The sequence below is a fragment of the Lemur catta genome, chromosome 5, assembly GCF_020740605.2.
Source record: "Lemur catta isolate mLemCat1 chromosome 5, mLemCat1.pri, whole genome shotgun sequence".
NCBI classification, from domain to species: Eukaryota; Metazoa; Chordata; class Mammalia; order Primates; family Lemuridae; genus Lemur; species Lemur catta.
Genome location: NC_059132.1, coordinates 10,552,663 through 10,573,216, shown reverse-complemented (window position 1 = coordinate 10,573,216; position 20,554 = coordinate 10,552,663). Strand labels below are relative to the sequence as shown.

General features: G+C 36.2%; 1 protein-coding gene across 2 annotated transcripts in view; it reads left to right on the top strand.

Moving 5' to 3' along the window:
• LARS1 (leucyl-tRNA synthetase 1) overlaps positions 1-20,554 on the top strand; it is a 57,905-nt gene that overhangs the window by 14,087 nt on the left and 23,264 nt on the right. Inside the window, exons 5-20 of one of the 2 annotated variants that reach the window (XM_045551122.1) lie at positions 855-992; positions 3,838-3,999; positions 6,286-6,398; positions 7,330-7,393; positions 8,687-8,754; positions 8,864-9,089; positions 12,901-12,988; positions 13,071-13,147; positions 13,639-13,692; positions 14,596-14,736; positions 16,305-16,382; positions 17,986-18,071; positions 18,157-18,222; positions 18,320-18,402; positions 19,135-19,273; positions 20,224-20,436. In XM_045551122.1, coding sequence (XP_045407078.1) covers positions 855-992; positions 3,838-3,999; positions 6,286-6,398; positions 7,330-7,393; positions 8,687-8,754; positions 8,864-9,089; positions 12,901-12,988; positions 13,071-13,147; positions 13,639-13,692; positions 14,596-14,736; positions 16,305-16,382; positions 17,986-18,071; positions 18,157-18,222; positions 18,320-18,402; positions 19,135-19,273; positions 20,224-20,436 — 1,796 coding nt within the window. The remainder of the gene's footprint in view (positions 1-854; positions 993-3,837; positions 4,000-6,285; positions 6,399-7,329; positions 7,394-8,686; positions 8,755-8,863; positions 9,090-12,900; positions 12,989-13,070; positions 13,148-13,638; positions 13,693-14,595; positions 14,737-16,304; positions 16,383-17,985; positions 18,072-18,156; positions 18,223-18,319; positions 18,403-19,134; positions 19,274-20,223; positions 20,437-20,554) is intronic. The other variant, XM_045551123.1, reaches the window with a different exon arrangement.

Genomic DNA, 20,554 nt, shown 5'->3' with positions numbered 1-20,554 from the left:
GACGGGGTCACACTCTTGCTCAGGCTGGTCTCGAACTCCTGACCTCGAGCGATCCACCCGCCTCAGCCTCCCAGAGCTAGGATTACAGGCGTGAGCCACCGCGCCCGGCCGAGAGACTTTGAATATCTGTTTCTCAATAAGCCAGTGGTTTTAGCAGCCTTTGGTGATCCTTGCCTGTTTTGATTGTATTAGTGATTACAAAAAGATGACTTTCTGGTAGTATCATTCTTCCCTCATTTAGTAACTGAAATGCTTCTATATGGAAGAGCCCCCTCTTTTTAAAAAATTTTCAATTCTGTGTTTGTATTTTTCTTATAACTTTAACACTGTCTACTTGGTGTCATCCTTATTTTTGACAGTAGACTCATTATCATATAATTGATAAGAGCTGGGGTAGAAAGTCCAGGTTCTTTATAACCTAGGATAAATCATTTCATATCTCAGCATTTGTTTTCTATCTTAATACCTGTCCTGTATACCTAGTAGGCTTGTTATGGTACCTAACAGAGTATATTTGACAGTAATCTTTCGATTGATAAACATTGTTATTACTGTTGTTATTCAAAGTGATAACATGTTTTATATATCTTTATACTTCTAATGACTAGCATATAGTATATTACACTGAATACTCTGGGTATTGAATAAATGCTTGCTGATTAAATGAGATAAAATATTAATTTATAAATTAGTGAATTTTGAGGTATATGATTTGTACCATTTGTTTTCTATAATTATGTATAGACATATTGCAAAAATTTTCAGAGTCAATTTTAGTTGACCATAAAAACAAAAAACTTAAGTTGTGTCTACCCTGAATTTTGAACTTTACTATCTCTAATGTTGTATTATAGGCATGTGCTGATAAGTTGAAAAGAGAAATAGAGCTGTATGGTTGCCCCCCTGATTTTCCAGATGAAGAAGAGGAAGAGGAAGAAATCAATGTTAAAGCAGAAGATGTAATAATTAAGGATAAAGCTAAAGGAAAAAAGGTTTGGTGGTTGTTGATATTTATGTTGGTTGAAATTTTATATTGGTCTGATTTATATGTGCATTTCCAATACTAGCACAGTGCCTGGCACATAAAACGTACTTTGTAATTTTTAAAAAGTATCAGTGCAGAAATTATCTTCCTCACTTTCTCATTGCCTTTCCACCTTCTTCCTTTATTTTGGAATAATTTTAGATTTACAGAAGAGTTGCAAGATAGCATAGAGAAGTTAATTGCCTTATAATCTTCACCCAGTTTCCCTAATTTTACATTTTATATAACTATGATACAGTCATCAAAAATGAGAAATCAACTTTAGTATAATACTACTAACTAAATTACAGACTTCGTTTGGATTTCATCAGATTTTTCACTAATGTCCTTTTCTGTTCCAAGGTCCAATCCAGGATTCCATGTTGTATTTAGTTGTTATGTCTGCTAAGTCTCTTCTGCCTTTCATTGTCTTCCATGAACTTGACGCCTTTTTTTTAACCCGAGGCTGAGTCTCGCTCTGTCACTTAGTCTAGAGTGCCCTGTCATCTGGCTTCACCTGTCAGCCTAGCTCACAGCGACCTCAAACTCCTGGGCTCAAGCAATTCTCCTGCCTAAGCCTCCCGAGTAGCTGGGATTACAAACTTGTGCTACCACGTCCAGCTAATTTTTCTGTTTTTAGTAGAGATGGGGTCTCCTTTTTGCTTAGGCTGGTGTTGAATTCCTGAGCTCAAGCAATCCTCCCACCTCGGCCTCCCAGAGTGCTAGGATTACAGGCGTGAGCCACCACGCCCAGCCTGAACTTGATGCTTTTAAAGAGTACTGGTCAGATAATTACAGACTGTTCCTCAATTTGGGTTTGTGTGATGCTTTCTCATCGTAAGATTGAGGTTATTGATTTTTTTGAAGAATACCTGAAAGGTGATGTGTGCTTCTCAATGCATCATATTAGGGAGTATATGATATTGATATGTCTTATTATGGGTGATGTTAACCTTGATCGTTTGGTTAAGGTGGTGTCTGCTAGGTTTTTCTACTGGTGAAGATTCTATTTTTCCCTTTGTGATTAATATATATTTTGGGAGAGGTACTTTGAAGCTATGGAAATAATATCCTGTTTCTTTTTAAATATTTGCTCATTAATGTTAGCATTCATCAGTGGATCTTGCCTTCAACAGTTATTACTGTGGTGTTCTAATGGTGATTTTCATTTTCCATTTCCCTTCTTTCTACATATATTATCTAGAAGTCTTCTGAAAGGAAGAGTTGTCCTTTCTCCCTCATTTACTTATTTATTCCATCTTTTTTATATCAGTATGGATTCATGGATATTTACTCTTTAGGTTATAATCTAATACAATTTTTTTTTTTTTTTTTTTTTGAGACAAGCTCTTGCTGTGTTGTCCAGGCTGTCCTTGAACTCCTGGGCTCAAGTGATCTTCCCACCTCAGCCTGGCAAGTAGCTGGGACAACACTGTGCCTAGCTACTATGAGGGTTTTTTTGTGGTGGTTGTTAACAACACTGCAATTTTTTGTCAAATTGTTCTAGTTTTGGCCATTGGGAGTTCTTTTAGGTTGACTCCTGTGTCCATTTGATATTCCCCATCTTTTTTTTTTAACCACTTTCTTACTTTCTAGTGTCACAAGGTGCTCCAGGCTTACTTTGTAATTTCCTTGTTTGAGCCCTGGAATCAACTACTTCTCCAAGGAGCCCTGGTTCCTTTTATTGAATAATGATACTCAGAAATTAAGGTCTGAGTGCTAGGTGTGCTCATTGCTACTGGGGTATCACTGCTTCTAGGCACTCTCAGTGGAAAGAGAAATGAAATATGTATATATGTATATGTCTACTAACCCATGTAATACACACATCTATATTTATTCATTTATATGTATATATTAAAAAACAGATAAGTTCATGCTGATACCCCGGCTCCATTTTAGCACCACAGGGCTCATTTTAGCATTTTCCCTTAGCTTATTTGTGACTTCTTAATTATAGCGGTAATTTGCCTCTTCTTATCGATGGTATAGTTATTTATTTGTTTAATCCGAGTCTACTAAAATAGTTTTAGCATTGCTAACCTATATCCCTGGGAGAAAGAGTTTTACAAACTAAGGTACAATGTTTGTGTATAGTTCTTTTTCTTTAGAATCTAGTCAACCACTGTTTTCCAAACTTACTTAAATCACCTCCTTTCTCCCCCTCCTCCTTTAGTGTGGTATGTCATATATTTGTAATACAGTGAGATACATTTATCACAGTCTGCATTACATCTTAGGTTCCTCCAAAATTCCGGTTGAATTTTAAAAAATTTACATAGAGTAAAATTTCCACTTTGTAGTATGTAGTTCGGTGGGTTTGACAAATACATGGAGTCATTTGGAGCACAGTAACATACAGAGCAGTAATATAACCCCCCAAAATCTCTTGTGCTGCAGCTTTATAGTTTTACAGTTTAACTTCATTCCTTACCTTCAATCTTTGGCATTTGATTGTCTTTTTGGTGTTAGTAAATATTGGAAAAGGAAGAAACCTTGTAAAAAAGATGCATGTTGTATTAGAAGAAAGCAAACAGAGAACGTTTGGTACTGAGATCTTCACAACTGGTAGTTCCTTATGGCTCCATCCATTTAGCTATCATTGTTATTAGTATCCTGGTGAATATCCTGACTACATAGTTTGGCAGACAAAATAGTACATCTGACTCCTTTAGTGTTCTGATGTATCAACAGCATTGTTTTAGTATTTAAAAAATTACAAATGGGATTATTCACTTAAAATTACTGTGCCTCTGGAATGTTAAGCAGTTGTTGGTTATTATTTGATGAAATTTTTGTTCATTTTTTTTCAGAGTAAAGCTACTGCTAAAGCTGGATCTTCTAAATACCAGTGGAGCATTATGAAATCCCTTGGCCTGTCCGATGAAGAGATAGTAAAATTTTCTGAAGCAGAACATTGGCTTGATTATTTTCCACCACTGGCTATTCAGGATCTAAAGAGAATGGGTTTGAAGGTATGTCCATGGTTAAAGAAAATATGAAGAAGGCATTTATAGGCATACCTTGTTTTATTGTGCTTTGCAAATAGTGTGTTTTTTTTTACAAACTGAAGGTTTGTGGCAACCCTGTGTCAAGTCTTTTGGGCCATTTATCCAACCATGTGCTCACTTCTTAAATGTTTAAAGTTTTAAACATTTTTATTATTGTTATATCTATTATGGTGATCTATGATCAGTGATCTTTGATGTTATAATTGTAATTGTTTCAGGGCATATAAGATGGTGAACTTAATCCATAAATGTTTATGTTCTGACTGCCCCAATGACTAGCCATCCCCCCATCTCTCTCCCTATCCTTGAGTTTCTCTATTTCCTGAGACATAACAATATTGAAATTAGGCCAATTAATAACCCTGCTATGGCTTCTAAATGTTCAAGTGAAAGGAAAAGTCAGACATCCTTCACTTTAAATCAAAAGCTATAAATGATTAAGCTTACTAAGGAAGATGTGTCAAAAGCCAAGGTAGGCCAAAAGCTAGGCCTGTTATGCAAAACAGCCAAGTTGTGAATGTAAAGAAAAGCTCTTGAAGGACATGAAAAGTGCTACTCCAGTGAACACATGAATGATAAAGCGAAACAGCCTTATTGCTGTTGTGGAGAAAGTTTGAGTAGTTTGGATAGAAGATCAAACCAGCCACAACATTCCATTAAGCCAAAGCCTAATCCAGAGCAAGGCCCTAACTATTCATTTCTATGAGAGCTGAGAGAAGTGAGGAAGCTACAGAAGAAAAGCTGGAAGCTAGCAGAGGTTGGTTCATGAGGTTTAGGGAAAGAAACCATCTCCATACCATGAAAGTACAAGGGGCAGAGGAAGAGGTTCTTTATGGACTGACAAAGTTCCTATTAGGACGGGGGATTTTGAGAAATGTCTGAATAGTAAACAGAAGAAATTCTGTAAGTTTGGGAGCTGAATGAGGTGGGTTTTTTGTTTGTTTTTGGTTTTTTTTGAGACAGAGTCTCGCTTTGTCGGCCAGGGTAGAGTGCCATGTCATCAGCCTAGCTCACTGTAACCTTAAACTCCTGGGCTCAAGTGATCCTCCTGCCTCAGCCTCCCGAGTAGCTGGGACTACAGGAATACACCACCACACCTGGCTAATTTTTTATTTTTAGTAGAGACAGGGTCTCGCTCTTGCTCAGGCTGGTCTAGAGCTCCTGACCTCAAGCAATCTTCCCGCCTTGGACTCCCACAGTGCTAGGATTACAGGGGTGAGCCACCACACTCAGCCTAGAGTAGTTTCTTGAGATGGAATCTACTCCTGGTGAAGATACTGTGGACATTGTTAACATGACAACAAAGGATTTTGAATATTACATCAACTTAGTTGTTAAAGCTGTGGCTGGGTTTGAGAGGATTAACTCCAATTTTGCAAGAAGTTCTGTGAGTAAAATGCTATCAAACGGCATTGCATACTGCAGGAAAATCTTTCATGAAAGGAAAAGTCAATCAATACAGCAAACTTCATTGTTATTTTAAGAAATTGTCACAGTCCCCTAACCTTTAGCAGTCACCACTTGATCAGTCAGCAACCATCAACACTGAGGTAAGACCCTCCACCAGAAAAAAATTATGACTTGCCAAAGGCTCAGGAGACCATTAGCTTTTTGAGCAGTAGGTACAGCATAATGCAAATATAACTTTTGTATGTACTGGGAAACCAAAAAATTCCAGTGACTTGCTTTATTGTGATATTCACTTTATTTTGGTGCTCTGGAACCAAATCCATAATATTTATGAGGTATGCCTGTATATTTTTGTGATTATATGAGATTTGGGGTAACTCAAATTTAAAATAATGTATTTTACTTGTGTAACACTAAAGAATTGGTACTGCTGCTGTTATATTGGAACCTAATTAACCTCAATATAGGCAACGAATACTTTAATATTTGTTTTGTTAGAATGTGTATTGATATATTGCTAATTAGTAGAAAGGAGTTTTATTCAAAAAATATGAAGAAGCCAAAGTTTTACTTGAATATTTAGGAATACATAAAGGTAGTATTTACATATAACTTCTGTATGTCAATATAGAAAGGTATATGTTTAAAAACACATTAATTAAACAAATAATTGTGATATACATGTAGTAAGTGAAACTTGAAAAATTTTTCTTTTAATAGTTGATACAATTGTAAGTTGGAAAGTAGAGTAGAAAAGTAAATAATTGATTCATAGGAATTCTTATTCATAAAAATTTTGCATATTTCTCAAAAATTACCTTTTCCTTTCTCTTTCTACAGGTAGACTGGCGTCGTTCCTTCATTACCACTGATGTTAATCCTTACTATGATTCTTTTGTTAGATGGCAGTTTTTAACATTAAGAGAAAGAAACAAAATTAAATTTGGGAAGCGGTAAGTTTGTTGTCCATTAATAGAATAAAGTAAAAATCATGTAATTCTTGTACTATAATTCAATACCCTATAGCCCACTTTTTCCCACAATCCTTTCTCTTTTTATCATTTTTTTTTTCATTCTCTGGTATCTTTTGTTTTCCTTTTTCTCTTGCTAGTGTCTTAATTTCTGTGAGCTGTGTTTGTGACAGCTAGAACCAGAGCTAATGGGAATGTTGCCTTTATGATCTTTTTTTTGAAACAAGGTCTCACTCTTTTTGCTTGGGTAGAGTGCAGTGGCATTATTATAGGTACTGCAACCTCAAACATTTGGGCTCCCGTGACCCTTCTGCCTCAGCCTCCTGAGTGGCTGGGACTACAGGTGCATGCTACCATGTATGGCCTTATTTTTTGTGGAAATAGGGTCTTGCTATTGCTCAGGCTGATTTTTTACTCCTGGCCTCAAGTGATCCTCCCACCTTGGCCTCCCAAAGTGCCAGGATTGCAGGTGTGAGCCACTGTGCCCAGCAGCTTTTATGATCTTACTGAAGATCCTGTTCAGTATTCCTTGCCAAGCAGAAGAATAATCATTTTGTCTTTTATTTTATACTTTTTTCTGTAAATTGTTTAAGATTGTTTCCTGATTATGTAGGTTAATCAATGATATTTGCATTTCATAAGTGAATTTATATTTTATAGTCTTTTGTTTCATACTACAAAGCCAAGATCAGTACATGTTTCTCAGTGTTATTACCTTTGATGTGGGTAGAAAACTGTCATTAAATAGCTGGGATGACAATAGAACTATTCATCAGAGTATACATAATGGATATGGATGTTTACTTAGAAGTTTCAGTTAGAATACACAAGAGATACTAGGAGCAATACTGGCAAATATGTTAGGATAAAACTTGAATATTATAATGCTTGTCACTTATTGTTTATTTTTTAGGTATACCATTTATTCTCCAAAAGATGGACAGCCTTGCATGGATCATGACAGACAAACTGGAGAGGTGATTATTTGTGAAATGGAGTAGCTATTATAATAATCCTTAAAATGGACATAGAGTGTAAGAAATAGATTAGAATCCTAAAAATAACTTCATTGCAGTGCTGAGTTATATAGTCATGATACTCTGGTGTGTGGAGTACAATATCAATATCAATACAGGTACTTGTATCTTGTCTAGGACCTTGCTACTCTAAAAGAGGCCTGAGGACAGCTGTATCAGCTTGTTACAGAAAAGCACATTGTTGAGCCTCATCCCAAAATTGCTGAATCAGAAGCTCTTGGGGTGGGGCCCAGGAAATCTGTCTTTTTTAATACGCTCTTACTGTGATTCATATGTATGTTATTGTTGCAAAGCACCATCTGGAAAACACACAGCTCTAAAAAGAGAGTGTGGGGAAAGGTAATGAGATATGTGGTTAACATTCAATGTACACAAATTTCAGTTATACTTGCTTTGATCATGTACTTGCTTATCTCCAAAGTACTGCTAGCCATGCATAACATCAGTTCACTCTACATTCCTGTAGGACACATTAGTGACATTATTCCCTGAAATACTTGAGTAAAGCAAAGGTAAGTGATTTGTCTGAAGCCTTGGCACAGTAAATAAGTGATAATGCCAGCATCTGAACTTACGAACCCCTATGAGTGCATCATTCTTTATGACTATCTTCGAACATATTTTTAAAATCAGCCTTCAGTGTTGATGTAACTTGTCTGATAAATGAGTGTTGATCTAAATTTTCAAAGATTTGAGAGACTTCAGGAGATTCAATAAGGTTTTAATATAGCCAGTGGTAGCAATATCCTAAATTTCAGTAATACTTCATAGTTTTTCAGTGCTTTTTCTTACTCATTATCTTATAGATTCCTCAGGACAGTCCTATGTTAGGCACAGCAGTTATTTTACAGATGAGAAAAGAAAGGCTCAGAGATTGTGCCTCCCTCAGGTCAGCCATTAGTGAGGGACCAAGCTAAGTTTAGAATGCACATCATCTGATCTCTGGTCCAGCATCTGTCTTTGATGACTACACTGTGGGACCTGTCTTCAGGGACAGGGTTAGTGTTAATTGTATCTTCTCACCCCTGTTTTGGCAAACAGGATTTTGGCTGGTTAACTCCTTGCATACAAGGCTTCTATATGGTCAACTTAGCATTGGCAGTCTCTTCACTGGAAGAAAAGTATTCTAACAATGCAAGAACTCATTTTAGAAATTTGAATCAGATATCTCACATAGATTAGTAGGTTTAATATAAGTCTTTTTTCCTTCAAATTTTTGTTTTGTTTGTTTAGGGTGTTGGACCTCAGGAATATACTTTAATCAAATTGAAAGTGCTTGAGCCGTACCCATTCAAATTAAGGTAGGTTTGCCAAAGCGTTACTGTTTCATCATTTCTGAATTATCAGATAGTTGTGATAGAACTATCACAGCTAATATTTTTACATAAATATTGTGTTTTTTCTTCTTAGTGGCCTGAAAGGTAAAAATATTTTTTTGGTCGCTGCTACTCTCAGACCTGAGACCATGTTTGGACAGACAAACTGTTGGGTTCGTCCTGATATGAAGTACATTGGATTTGAGACAGTGAATGGTGATATATTCATCTGTACCCAAAGATCAGCCAGGAATATGTCATACCAGGGCTTTACCAAAGACAATGGTGTGGTGCCTGTTGTTAAGGAATTAATGGGGGAGGTAAGTTGGGTAGCAGACTTTTTATTTTAGTCCATAAACTTAGAGGAAAATTTCAATAATGGATCTTGAGAAAAGAGCATTTTAAAAACTTTTCAAATGAGATGTACAGGCAGTAAAGTGTGTAAGTCATTTAAGTGTATATTTTGGTACATTTTCATATGTGTATACACTCATGTAAGAATCATCGAAATCAAGATATGGAATAGTTCCAGCAGTCCAGAAGGCTCTCTCCTGTCCATTTCATAGTCAGTACTCACTCCTCTCCTGCAAAGGTAACCACTGCTCTGACTTCACCAAAGATTAGTTGTTGCTCTTGAACTTTATGTAATAGAATTATAGTTATGTACTGTTTTGTGTCTGGCTTCTTTTGCTCAATATTATATTTTTGAGATTCATACATGTTATAGGAGTAGTTTTTTTTATTGTTGTGCAGTGTTCATTGTATGACTGTATCAGTAAAATAGCATTATTGAAACTTATGTTTCTACTCAGTAAATATCTGGTTGAAAAATATAGTCCTCTTCAAGAGATTTAATGTTACATTAGATATTATATTACTTTTTGAATATTATTACCTGCATTCCTGGTAAAACTAAATTTGGAATTGCAGCTACTTTTTTCTGAAAAGAAAGTCTTGGTTGATGTTTATTAAATTTGGGTAGTTACATAGCTCATCTACTTAATTATCAGTGTTTCTGAGTGTGTTTTATTCATTTAGTAAATGCTGATCGTTGGTGTTATTTGCTTTTTTTCCTCTCTTTTTTTTTTTAGACAGGGTCTTGGTTTGTTGTCTGGGCTAGAGTGCAGTGGTGTCATAGCTCACTGCAGCTTTAAACTGCTGGGCTCAAGTGATCCTCATGCCCCAGCCTGCGAGTGACTGGGACTATAGGCGCATGCCACCATACCTGGCTAATTGTTTAATTTTTTGTAGAGAGAGAGTCTTGCTGTGTTGCTCGGGCTGGTTTCAAACTCCTAGCCTCAAGTGATCCTCCTCCCATCTCGGCCTTCCAAAGTGCTAAGATTATAGGCATGGTCCACTGTGTCCGGCCTAATCTTTGGTATCTTTTTTTTTTTTTTTTTTAACAATTGGTAATCAATTTATTAAAACAGTTGACTTAAGCATCTGCGATGGTGACTTCAGCCTCAACTCCTGGCTCCATACTGTTGGAAGTAATCTGCTTAACAATCTCACAAGGACTGTGCAAGTCAATGAGTTGCTTCTGGATTCTCATCTGGAGGCGATCCCAAGTCTTAGAACCCTCACCACAAGGAGCTTTTTTGGTAGTGATTCTCAAGGTCTTGGTAGGCATCCAATCTGATCTAATTCAGTGAATTGCCAAGTCTGGCTGCGCGGGTGATTTTCTGATATCTTTAAAAGCCACGGGTGCAGTGCAGCTTCCTGACCAACTTGTTCCTTGGCCAGAGTGAACGGTGGTGAGTAAGGAGCTCTGCTGCACCTGCGAACGCATCTTCCTCAAAAAAGCTGATCTTTGGTATCTTTTTTTTTTTTGAGACAGAGTCTCGCTTTGTTGCCTTGGCTAGAGTGCTGTGGCATCAGCCTAGCTGACAGCAACCTCAAACTCCTAGGCTCAAGCAATCCTCCTGCCTCAGCCTCCCGAGTAGCTGGGACTACAGGTGTGTACCACCACGCTCCAGCTAATTTTTTGTTTTTCTATTTTTACTTGCCCAGCTAATTTTTTTCTATTTTTAGTAGAGATGAGGTCTTGATCAGGGTGGTCTCTATCCTCCCACCTCGGCCTCCCAGAGTACTAAAATTATACACGTGAGTCACTGCACTTGACCCTTTGGTATCTTAATAAACAGTCTTTTAAAAGAAAAACGTGAGTAGAGTACCATCTCAATTCCTTTTTTAAAATTGAACTCTATTTCTTATTCTGTAAACTTATTTTTTGATTAGATTATTATGTATTTGTAAGGCTTGAAGTTCAAAAGACACAGAAAGTATAAAAGATACCCCTAGTCAGTTCCCCCTTCTAGAGGTAGTCAGTAATATCTGTGTGTTATCTGTTGTTCTAGAAATATTTCATGTGCACACAAGCAAATACATAGTCTTTTTCTTACACAAATGGCAATATACTTTATATACATTTCACTACATCTTGCTTTCTTTTTTACTTAACTGTATCTTGACAATCCTTTTATCAGTACATAAACAGCTTCTTTGTTCTTATTTTTTATAGCTGTAGAGTATTCCATTGTGTAGCTGTACCACAATTTGTTTAACCATTCTCTATTAATGGGTATTTGAATTGTTTCCTGTCTTTTTCTGTTATAAGCAGTGCTCCCACATCTCATTAGTTCCTGATGTTGGAGTTTTGTCTGAGAACTTCTTGTGAATAGTATTAGTGACACATTTTTTCCTGTTCTTAATGTAATTTCTCTCCATGTTAATTTGAACAAATTCTGGAGTGAGGAAAATGGTATTAAAAATTTTAAAACAGCTTTCAACCTTTAAAACTGCTAAAATATTTAGCTATCACCTATATGACTGCAGATTCTGTAAAGGCAGCTTATATAGATATGTGAATAAAGTCTGATGGGCTGGAACTGTGTGGAATGGAAGTGTAGCTAGGGCACTCAGCTGCAAGTTGTTTGTTGCCATATGAGAATGTGGGTCTGATATTGCTGCATATTCTGGATTTTTTTCAAGTTAAACTAGAACTATCCTTTTACTTCAGTTTGTCTTCATAATTATTTTAAATAGATATGTAGTATCCCATCTTGTTGATGTAGCATATTTTATTAAATCATTTTTCTGTCCTTGAAAGCTTTAGTTGTTAATTATACTGCTAGTATAATTAACTCAGCATTGGGTAGATTTCTCTAAGAAACAATTTTGTTTTGCTAGGTCCAAGTTACGTGAACGTTTTGTGGCTCTTGCTATGAATCCTATATTGTTTTTCTCAAGGAGTACAATATCATAAGCAATGTATTAGTGTACTAATTTCATTATAACATTGCCAGATTTGAGTATTATAATTATTTAAAATTACTTTTAGTCTGGTAGGTATGAAAGAATGAGTTTTGTTTTACTTCATATATATTTGTTTTTATTTTTTAATTGACAAATAAAAATTGCATATATTTAGGTTGTATATTATGATGTTTTAAAAAGTGTATACATTGTGGAATGGCTAAATTGAGATAATTAACTATGTATTACCTCACATACTTATTTTTTGTGACAAGAACAATTAAATCAAAGTGGCATGTGCATATAGTTCCAGCTATTCAGAGGCTGAGGTGGGAGGATTGCTTGAGCCCAGGAGTTGGAGGCTGTAGTGTGCAATTATCATGCCTGTGAATAGTCAATGCATTCCATCCTGGGCAACAGAGACCTGTGTCTCTTAAAAAAAAAGAATCTCTCTTAGCAATTTTCAAGTATAAAATACATTGTTATTTCCTGTAGGCACCATGTTGTGCAATAGATCTCTTGAACTCATTTGCTTATTTTTTGATTTCTATCTTCTTAGGGCATAAAATATTTTAAAAATTTTAAAGGTTAAACCATTTAAAACATTTTAAAGTTTACAATTAAGTTTCTTTCTCTTTTTTTGAGTCAGTCTCACTGTGTTGCCTTGGCTAGAGTGCAGTTGCATCATCAGAGCTCACTGCAACCTTAAACTCCTGGGCTCAAGCAATCCTCCTGCCTTAGCCTCCTGAGTAGCTGGGACTACAGGTGTGCGCCACCATGCCCGGCTAATTTTTCTATTTTTTGTAGCAATGGAGTCTCACTCTTGCTCAGACAAATACATTTCTTTACCTTTTATACTTATCTTTTTTTATACAGGAAATTCTTGGTGCATCACTTTCTGCACCTTTAACATCGTATAAAGTGATCTATGTTCTCCCAATGCTAACCATTAAGGAGGATAAAGGTAAAAAGTTTACTTATTTCTAGAAGTACTTTGGTTATCACATTTTGTTTCTGTTAGTTAATTTTATACTTTCTGTTATAAGGTACTGGTGTGGTCACAAGTGTTCCTTCTGACTCCCCTGATGATTTTGCTGCCCTCAGAGACTTGAAGAAAAAGCAAGTAAGTATCTGAGTTTTGTGTTCTTACTTCCTCTTCACCATCTTGTGGCTTAGGTAAAGCTGAACTACACTGTGGGACAGGCAAAAAAGTTATGCATTTATCTTTAAACTGCTATCTCTAGCCTGTTTTTTGATGTTTATATATTTTCTGTAGTTTGAATTTTGAATTAATGTTTCATAGAATTTTGAAAAGTTTTCTGATACATTCTCATTGAAATCTAGAATATGAACCTCGGTTTAATGTGTATATGTACATTTTTGCTTTTGGCTGTACAGTTTCATCATGTAAGCTGTTCACTATAACTTTTAAGCTATTAAGTTTTTAAAGGTCACAGATCCCTTCTCAAGGTATTTGGTAAAGTTAGAAAATTGCTCTGTATGGAGAAGAGAAGAAATAATAGTTTAAAAAGTTTAGAGCTGGATTTTGCTTTTCTGAATGATTATATCAATAAAGTGTTGCTCATTAGTGTTAACTTGCAAACTTTTTTGTAGGCGTTACGAGCAAAGTATGGAATTAGAGATGACATGGTCCTGCCATTTGAGCCAGTGAGTACATAAATAATTCAGAATATTCATATCCATCTTTTTTTTTTTTTGAGACCGTGTCTCACTCTGTTGCCCTGGGTATAGTGCAGTGGTGTCATGATAGCTCACTGCAACCTGAGACTCCTGGGTTCAAGTGATCCTCTTGCCTCAGCCTCTCTAGTAGCTGGGACTACAGATGCACACCACAATGCCTGGCTAATTTTTGTATGTTTAATAGAGGTGAAGGTCTCACTCTTGCTCAGGCTGGTCTCAAATTCCTAAGCTCAAGCAATCCTCCTGCCTCAGCCTCCCAGAGTGCTAGGATTACAGGTGTGAGCCACCATGCCCAGCTCAGATCCATCTTTTTATCAGAGGAAAAAAAAGAGCTAACATGTTTTCCTTGTACCAAAATTAAATAATTGGTGGAGTATGAACATACAAGAGGGAGTTTGCTAAGGCTTCACTTACTTTAAGTTGATATCTGCTAGGGCAGATAAGCGAGAAAAAACAGCAAGCATTTTCTTATAACCTGGCACCTATAATTCTGAAACAAACAGCTTTTTAGTGTCACCAATTTTATGGTAGCTTGTTTTGCTAGTACGATAAGTTTCCTGGCTTCTAAAGACAAAATTTTGCCCTATTAAGCATGAATGTTTATTTGTAACCATGATAGTCTGTTTTGTGTTTCTTACGTTTTCATATTAGTGCCTACAGAAGAAAAAAAATTAAGTTACTACCAAATAACTTTCATGAAGAATCCAGAAGACTTAATATAAACCAAAAACGAGATCATCCACAAAATTAGTTATTTACATCATTTTGCTAGCTTCAACATCAATTATTTAGTTAATTATATGCCACAGGAGGATTGACAGCTGGGGAAGTTGTGTCTTAGGGGGTTCTTGACATTGCTGTTCTCTGCAGGTGTCAGTCATTGAAATCCCAGGTTTTGGAAATCTTTCTGCTGTAACCATTTGTGATGAGTTGAAAATTCAGAGCCAGAATGACCGAGAAAAACTTGCAGAAGCAAAGGAGAAGTTATATCTAAAAGGATTTTATGATGGTGTAAGTAATAATTTTTTTATTTGATTTACTCCATGCTCTGTGGTTTTCTTCTTAATGATTTAGAATATAGAAAATGTCAACATAGTTTTAGCTATACATTGACCTGAGAGAGAATATGAGAATGTATTCTTCATTTTCCAATTTTCTATTTTTTAAAATCATTTCCTTTGTCTAAAAGCATTTTCAGAAAGTGTGTTTTTTTGGCCCTCTAGGAATAGCTAAGGAATTAATTTCTTGAGAAGGTATTAGTTCATATTATTATGCAGTAAACTTAAAAGGTTTATTACATAGAGAATTCCAGGGTTCTTCTTTTTCTCTTTTAGTGAAGGGGTTCATATTTTAGATAAGCAGTTTCATCCAGTCTGTTAATTTATTTGTTAATGCCTACTAAATGGCAGGTAAGCACAATAAATAGGTTCTGAACCTCTCTCTTCTCCTCAGTTGAGCATATGTTAATGTGGCTTACATGTCCGTGGAAAGAAGACTGGGCTAGAGAAAGTAAGAATACAAACAAGTTGTCAGATGCTTGAGGCTGAAATGAAGATTTCTTAGGACACTGAGAATGTTTTTTATTTTTCTCTTTCCTTCATTTTTCTGGATAACCAAGAATTGGTTATATATCCTTTCTTAAGTGACATATATTTTGGGTGATAATAAAAGCCAACTCTTACATAGAACTTATATATTAACTTATTTATGATTCTGAAAATAATCCCATTCTGAAGTAGGCACCACTATCCCCACTTTATAGATAAGGAAATTGAGGCGCAAAGAGATTAAGTGATCAGCCAGATGGCTAACCCATGGCAGAACTGGGATTCAAACTAGGCAGCCTGGCTCTGGGATTTGTGTTGTTAACCACTATACCATAATGATCATTAAATATAATTAATGATGTTGGATTAAATAGATACGAGGCATTTTAGTATGTTAGAGTATTCGAAAGTCAAAAAAAGAGCACATGTGTTTTCTACCTAAAATAGAAACTATTTGAGAGAAACACAAGAGTCAGCTAAATGGAGGTTAAAACTTTAGCTTTATCACCTAAGAAAGCAGGAAGGAGATTATGGCTTAATCGCTGACAACAATGGGTAAGCTCATACTTTGCCCTATCATTAAATTTGCCCACTGAGTAAAAGGTAGAGTTGAAAAACAGTTGCCTTATCTCTAAGAGCAAGGTTTATCACATGCCCAACCAAAGGAGAATACTCACCTGCAGTAGGCAGGGTTGGAAAGAGAAGCCTAAGTGGGGCTAAGCCAAGTATACTTAGTTTTTTCTAAAACCATCATGAGTGAGGTGAGTTAGTGTAGTGGAATTCTCTCTACGTTCCTATCTAATGCTCACACTAGCTATCCCAGTTATGCTAACAGAGACAAGTGTGTTATAAATATTACTTGTCAAAGCTGTGCCAAAATAAAAAGTTATGATTATAAATGTGATAAATTTCACAGGAAAAATACTTGGGTGGTGGGCAGAAGTAAATTTAGTTAGGGAAAATTTGGGAAGAAACTCAAAGCAAGTTCTAATTGTTTTATATGTGTTTTTTCCCCCCTTCTCATCCTTTTAGATAATGGTGGTGGATGGATTTAAAGGACAGAAGGTCCAAGATGTAAAGAAGGCTATTCAGAAAAAGATGATCGACACTGTATGTAATAGGTTATCCTCTGAAGGCCGTTTTAATTGAAGAGCTGTTATTAATAATAGACAGACTTTACGGTGTTATAAGCAGTGAGTTCTGTAGTAGAACCTAGAGCTATATTAAAGATGTCATATAGTTTTGTGGCAGAAAATAGACCTATTTAGCAATTCATTTATTTTGAACATCCCACCTATAATGTTGATAAAGACAGTGTTCTAAAGTTGATGTATGCATAGCACACAGAGAAAACTTAAATGATACTTTCTGCAGTGGCTATTTTAGGTATAGGTAGTTACAAGCCTCTCTTTCTAGGATGCTTTACTTTTTACTTTCATCCTCCCCTTACCCCTTCATTTCTGTCATAACTCTCTTCTATTTAGCTACTTTAACTCTTTAAATTTTTATTGTTATTTTTTATTTTTATTGTATTTTTTTAATAGACAAGATCTCACTCTGTCACCCAGGCTGGATAGAGTGCAATAGCAGGATCATAGCTCACTGTAGCCTTACCTCCTGGGCTCAAGTGATTCTGCCTCAGCCTCCCAAGCAGCTGGGACTACAGGTACATACCACCACACCTGCCTTATTTTTTCTATTTTTTGTGGAGATGAGGTCTCACTGTGTTGCTGAGGCTACTTACTAACCTTGTCTTTACCAGACTTTGTTCAGTCAGTTTTGCTCTTTTCAGCCTCACTTAATCTCCACTTCCAGAGGTATTTAATACTATCTATTTCTAAGTTTTTTGGAGGTTCTATAGTGCAAACTGAATTGTTTTTCAGCTTTCTCTATTGCTGGGTTAGAATTCAGCTTGCTTTCTTATTTCTGCCAATATGGTTATCACTCATCCTTTTTTTTGGTTTTCAAAATTTCGTTGATATTTTTTCTTCCATTTTTTTTCTTTGTAGATTCATGCTATTAAAAAAACTCTCCTCACATTATAATATGTGGATTTTTAAAAAATTTAAAAACCTTTCTTGTCATTTTATTGGAATTTTGAGAGGGAGTCTGTTTTTAATCTATCATTTTTAAACCAAAATTCTAGCTATTTAATGTCAGCATGAAGAATTGCATTAAAAACAGAACAATGAATCATTTTGTGAGTAATAATGCTGAATTTTATTTTTAAAAATTATTCTAACCTAAAAAGTTTGGGAACATGATGCTATAAATCTTTAGTAACAAGGTTTTTCCATGTTTAGTCTTTGTATATCTATTTTTTTTAATAGCAGTGGTTCCATGCATTTAATTTCCTATTTTCTTTATATTTTTATTATAACAGGGACAAAAAGCTCCCATAGGAAGCATAACCTTCAAACCATAGGACTAGAAACTGCTAAACATCTTTAATTTTTCACTGAAAAGGAATAATCTCTTGTAGTCAGGGAAAGTGATCCACCTGATGAAGATGTATGCTTTTTGAAAAGCACGTGTGTTTATAGAAGGAAAGGCAGATAACCTTGACCCTGGGAAAGGGGAGAAGACATAATGAAATGTGGAATTTGTGTTATTGGTGATACAGTATTTTTTTTAAAAGTATTTTTTATCATCCTTGAGGAATGGAGATTGATTTGATATGATATCTAATATATTTTTATTTACCTTCATTTAGGGAGATGCACTTATTTACATGGAACCAGAGAAACAAGTGATGTCCAGGTCTTCAGATGAATGTGTTGTGGCTCTTTGTGACCAGTGGTTAGTCTCCCTTACAGCCAGAAAATTCCCTTAGTCACTTTGCTCATCTCTGACTTAAAAAAAAAATCAATTTGTCTACTCCCAGGTACTTGGATTATGGAGAAGAGAACTGGAAAAAACAGACTTCTCAGTGCTTGAAGAACTTGGAAACGTAAGAAAGGAGAAAGTGATGAGGGAGGGGAAAAGAGTTGGGAAACATGGAAATGATAAAGGTGAAGAGAGATACTTTATGTTTTGCTGTTTTCTAGATTCTGCGAGGAAACCAGGAGGAATTTTGAAGCTACCTTAGATTGGCTACAAGAACATGCTTGCTCAAGAACTTATGGTCTAGGTAAACAAACTTCAGATTTTTCTGTTTGGATGCCTTTGCCAATTACATGGCAAATATACATTTTTACATTTTTGCTTGCTCTCTTCTAGTGTTTTTTGAATTGAAAGTAAGAGGTTTTTGTTAGAGGGTGAGGAAAACTAGGATGTGGTCCCCTACCATCTACCTGGTGGTAGAAATATGTCCTTTCTAACCCATATAGCTTTTATGGTGTGACTTTTTAATAGAGAAACTCCAAAGCTTCAACCATTTTGTTATTATATCTACTATTTTATTTTTATTAATTATTCAAGTAGAATTTAAGAATTTCCTAAATAAGTAATTTTGTAAATGCTATAGCCTTCTTAAAAATGTAGATTTGGGCCGGGCATGGTGGCTCACAACTATAAACCTAGCACTTTGAGAGGCTGAGATGGGAGGATTGTTTGAGGCTAGGAGTTTGAGACCAACCTGGGCAACATAGTGAGACCCCATCTCTACAAAAAAAAAATGAATTAGCTGAGTGTCACATGCCTATAATCCTAGCTATTCAGGAGGCTTAGGTGGGTGGATTGCTTGAGCCTAGCATTTCGAGGCTGCAGTGAGCTGTGATTGCCCCACTGCTCTCCAGGTTAATTGCACCACTGCTCTCCAGAGGGACACCCTGTCTCTTAAAAAAAAAAAAAAAAGTGGATTTCATAGATGAAGTACCTTTTAGGTTCCTCATGCATTACTTTTCTTCTTTTTATTTTGCAGGCACTCGCCTGCCTTGGGATGAGCAGTGGCTGATTGAATCACTTTCTGATTCCACCATTTACATGGCATTTTACACAGTTGCACACCTATTGCAGGGGGGTGACTTGCGTGGACAGGTGGAGTCTCCCCTGGGCATCAGGTAGGTAAACAGATAAGGGAAAGGAGCATAATTTATTAGCAGGAGTTGAGGCAGGCCTGTCACTTTGGGAGGCCAAGGAAGGAGGATCACTTGAGGCCAGGAGTTCGAGACCAGCCTGGGTAACATAATGAGACCTTGTCTCTACAAAAAAATTTAAAAAATTAGCCAAGTATGGTGGCAAAAACCTATAGTCCCAGCTGCTTGGGCCCTGAGGCCGGAGGATTGCTTGAGCCCAGGAGTTTGGGGTTATGGTGAGCTATGATGGCACCACTGCACTCCAACCTGAGTGACAGAGCAAGACCCTGTCTCCAAAAAAAAAAAAAAAAATTGTGGCCGGGCACGGTGGCTCACGCCTATAATCCTAGCACTCTGGGAGGCCGAGGCGGATGGATCATTTGAGCTCAGGAGTTCTAGACCACTCTGAGCAAGAGCGAGACCCCGTCTCTACTAAAAATAGAAAAAAATTATCTGGACAACTAAAAATATATATAGAAAAAATTAGCTGGGCATGGTGGCACATGCCTGTAGTCCCAGCTACTCGGGAGGCTGAGGCAGGGGGATTGCTTGAGCCCATAGTTGGAGGTTGCTGTGAGCTAGCCTGACGCCACAGCACTGTAGCCCGGGCAACAGAGCGACACTCTGTCTCAAAAAAAAAAAAATTGTGATTGTTTGACTTACATATTGAAATATTTCTTTCACTATATTTAGTTTTCATAAGAATTCATTTAGCAAAATTTTGTCATGATGTTTTTGCTTCTTTATTATTGCATTGAGAAAAATTAATGAATAGGTTCAACTATTATCATTATCCATTCTTCATTCTTATGGGATCCTATTGTTCTTATTTGTTATTCTAACTACATAAAGAGATTCCTAATTCATGATTAAAGTATTGATTCTTTCTAATAAATTATATTTATATACAATAGTTTGTTTTATTTTTAATACAGACCACAACAGATGACCAAGGAAGTTTGGGATTATGTTTTCTTCAAGGAGGCTCCGTTTCCTAAGACTCAGATCCCAAAGGAAAAATTAGATCAGTTAAAGCAGGAGTTTGAGTTCTGGTATCCTGTGGATCTTCGAGTCTCTGGCAAGGATCTTGTTCCAAATCATCTTTCATATTACCTGTATAATCATGTGGCTGTGTGGCCGGAACAAAGGTGAATGCTAAAATAGATGTGGACTAGATTTATTGATGTCAACATGGTGTCTTATAGCCTCAGATATCTACAAAATTATTATGGAGGTTATAGCTAGATTTGCCCAGTACATTCTTTT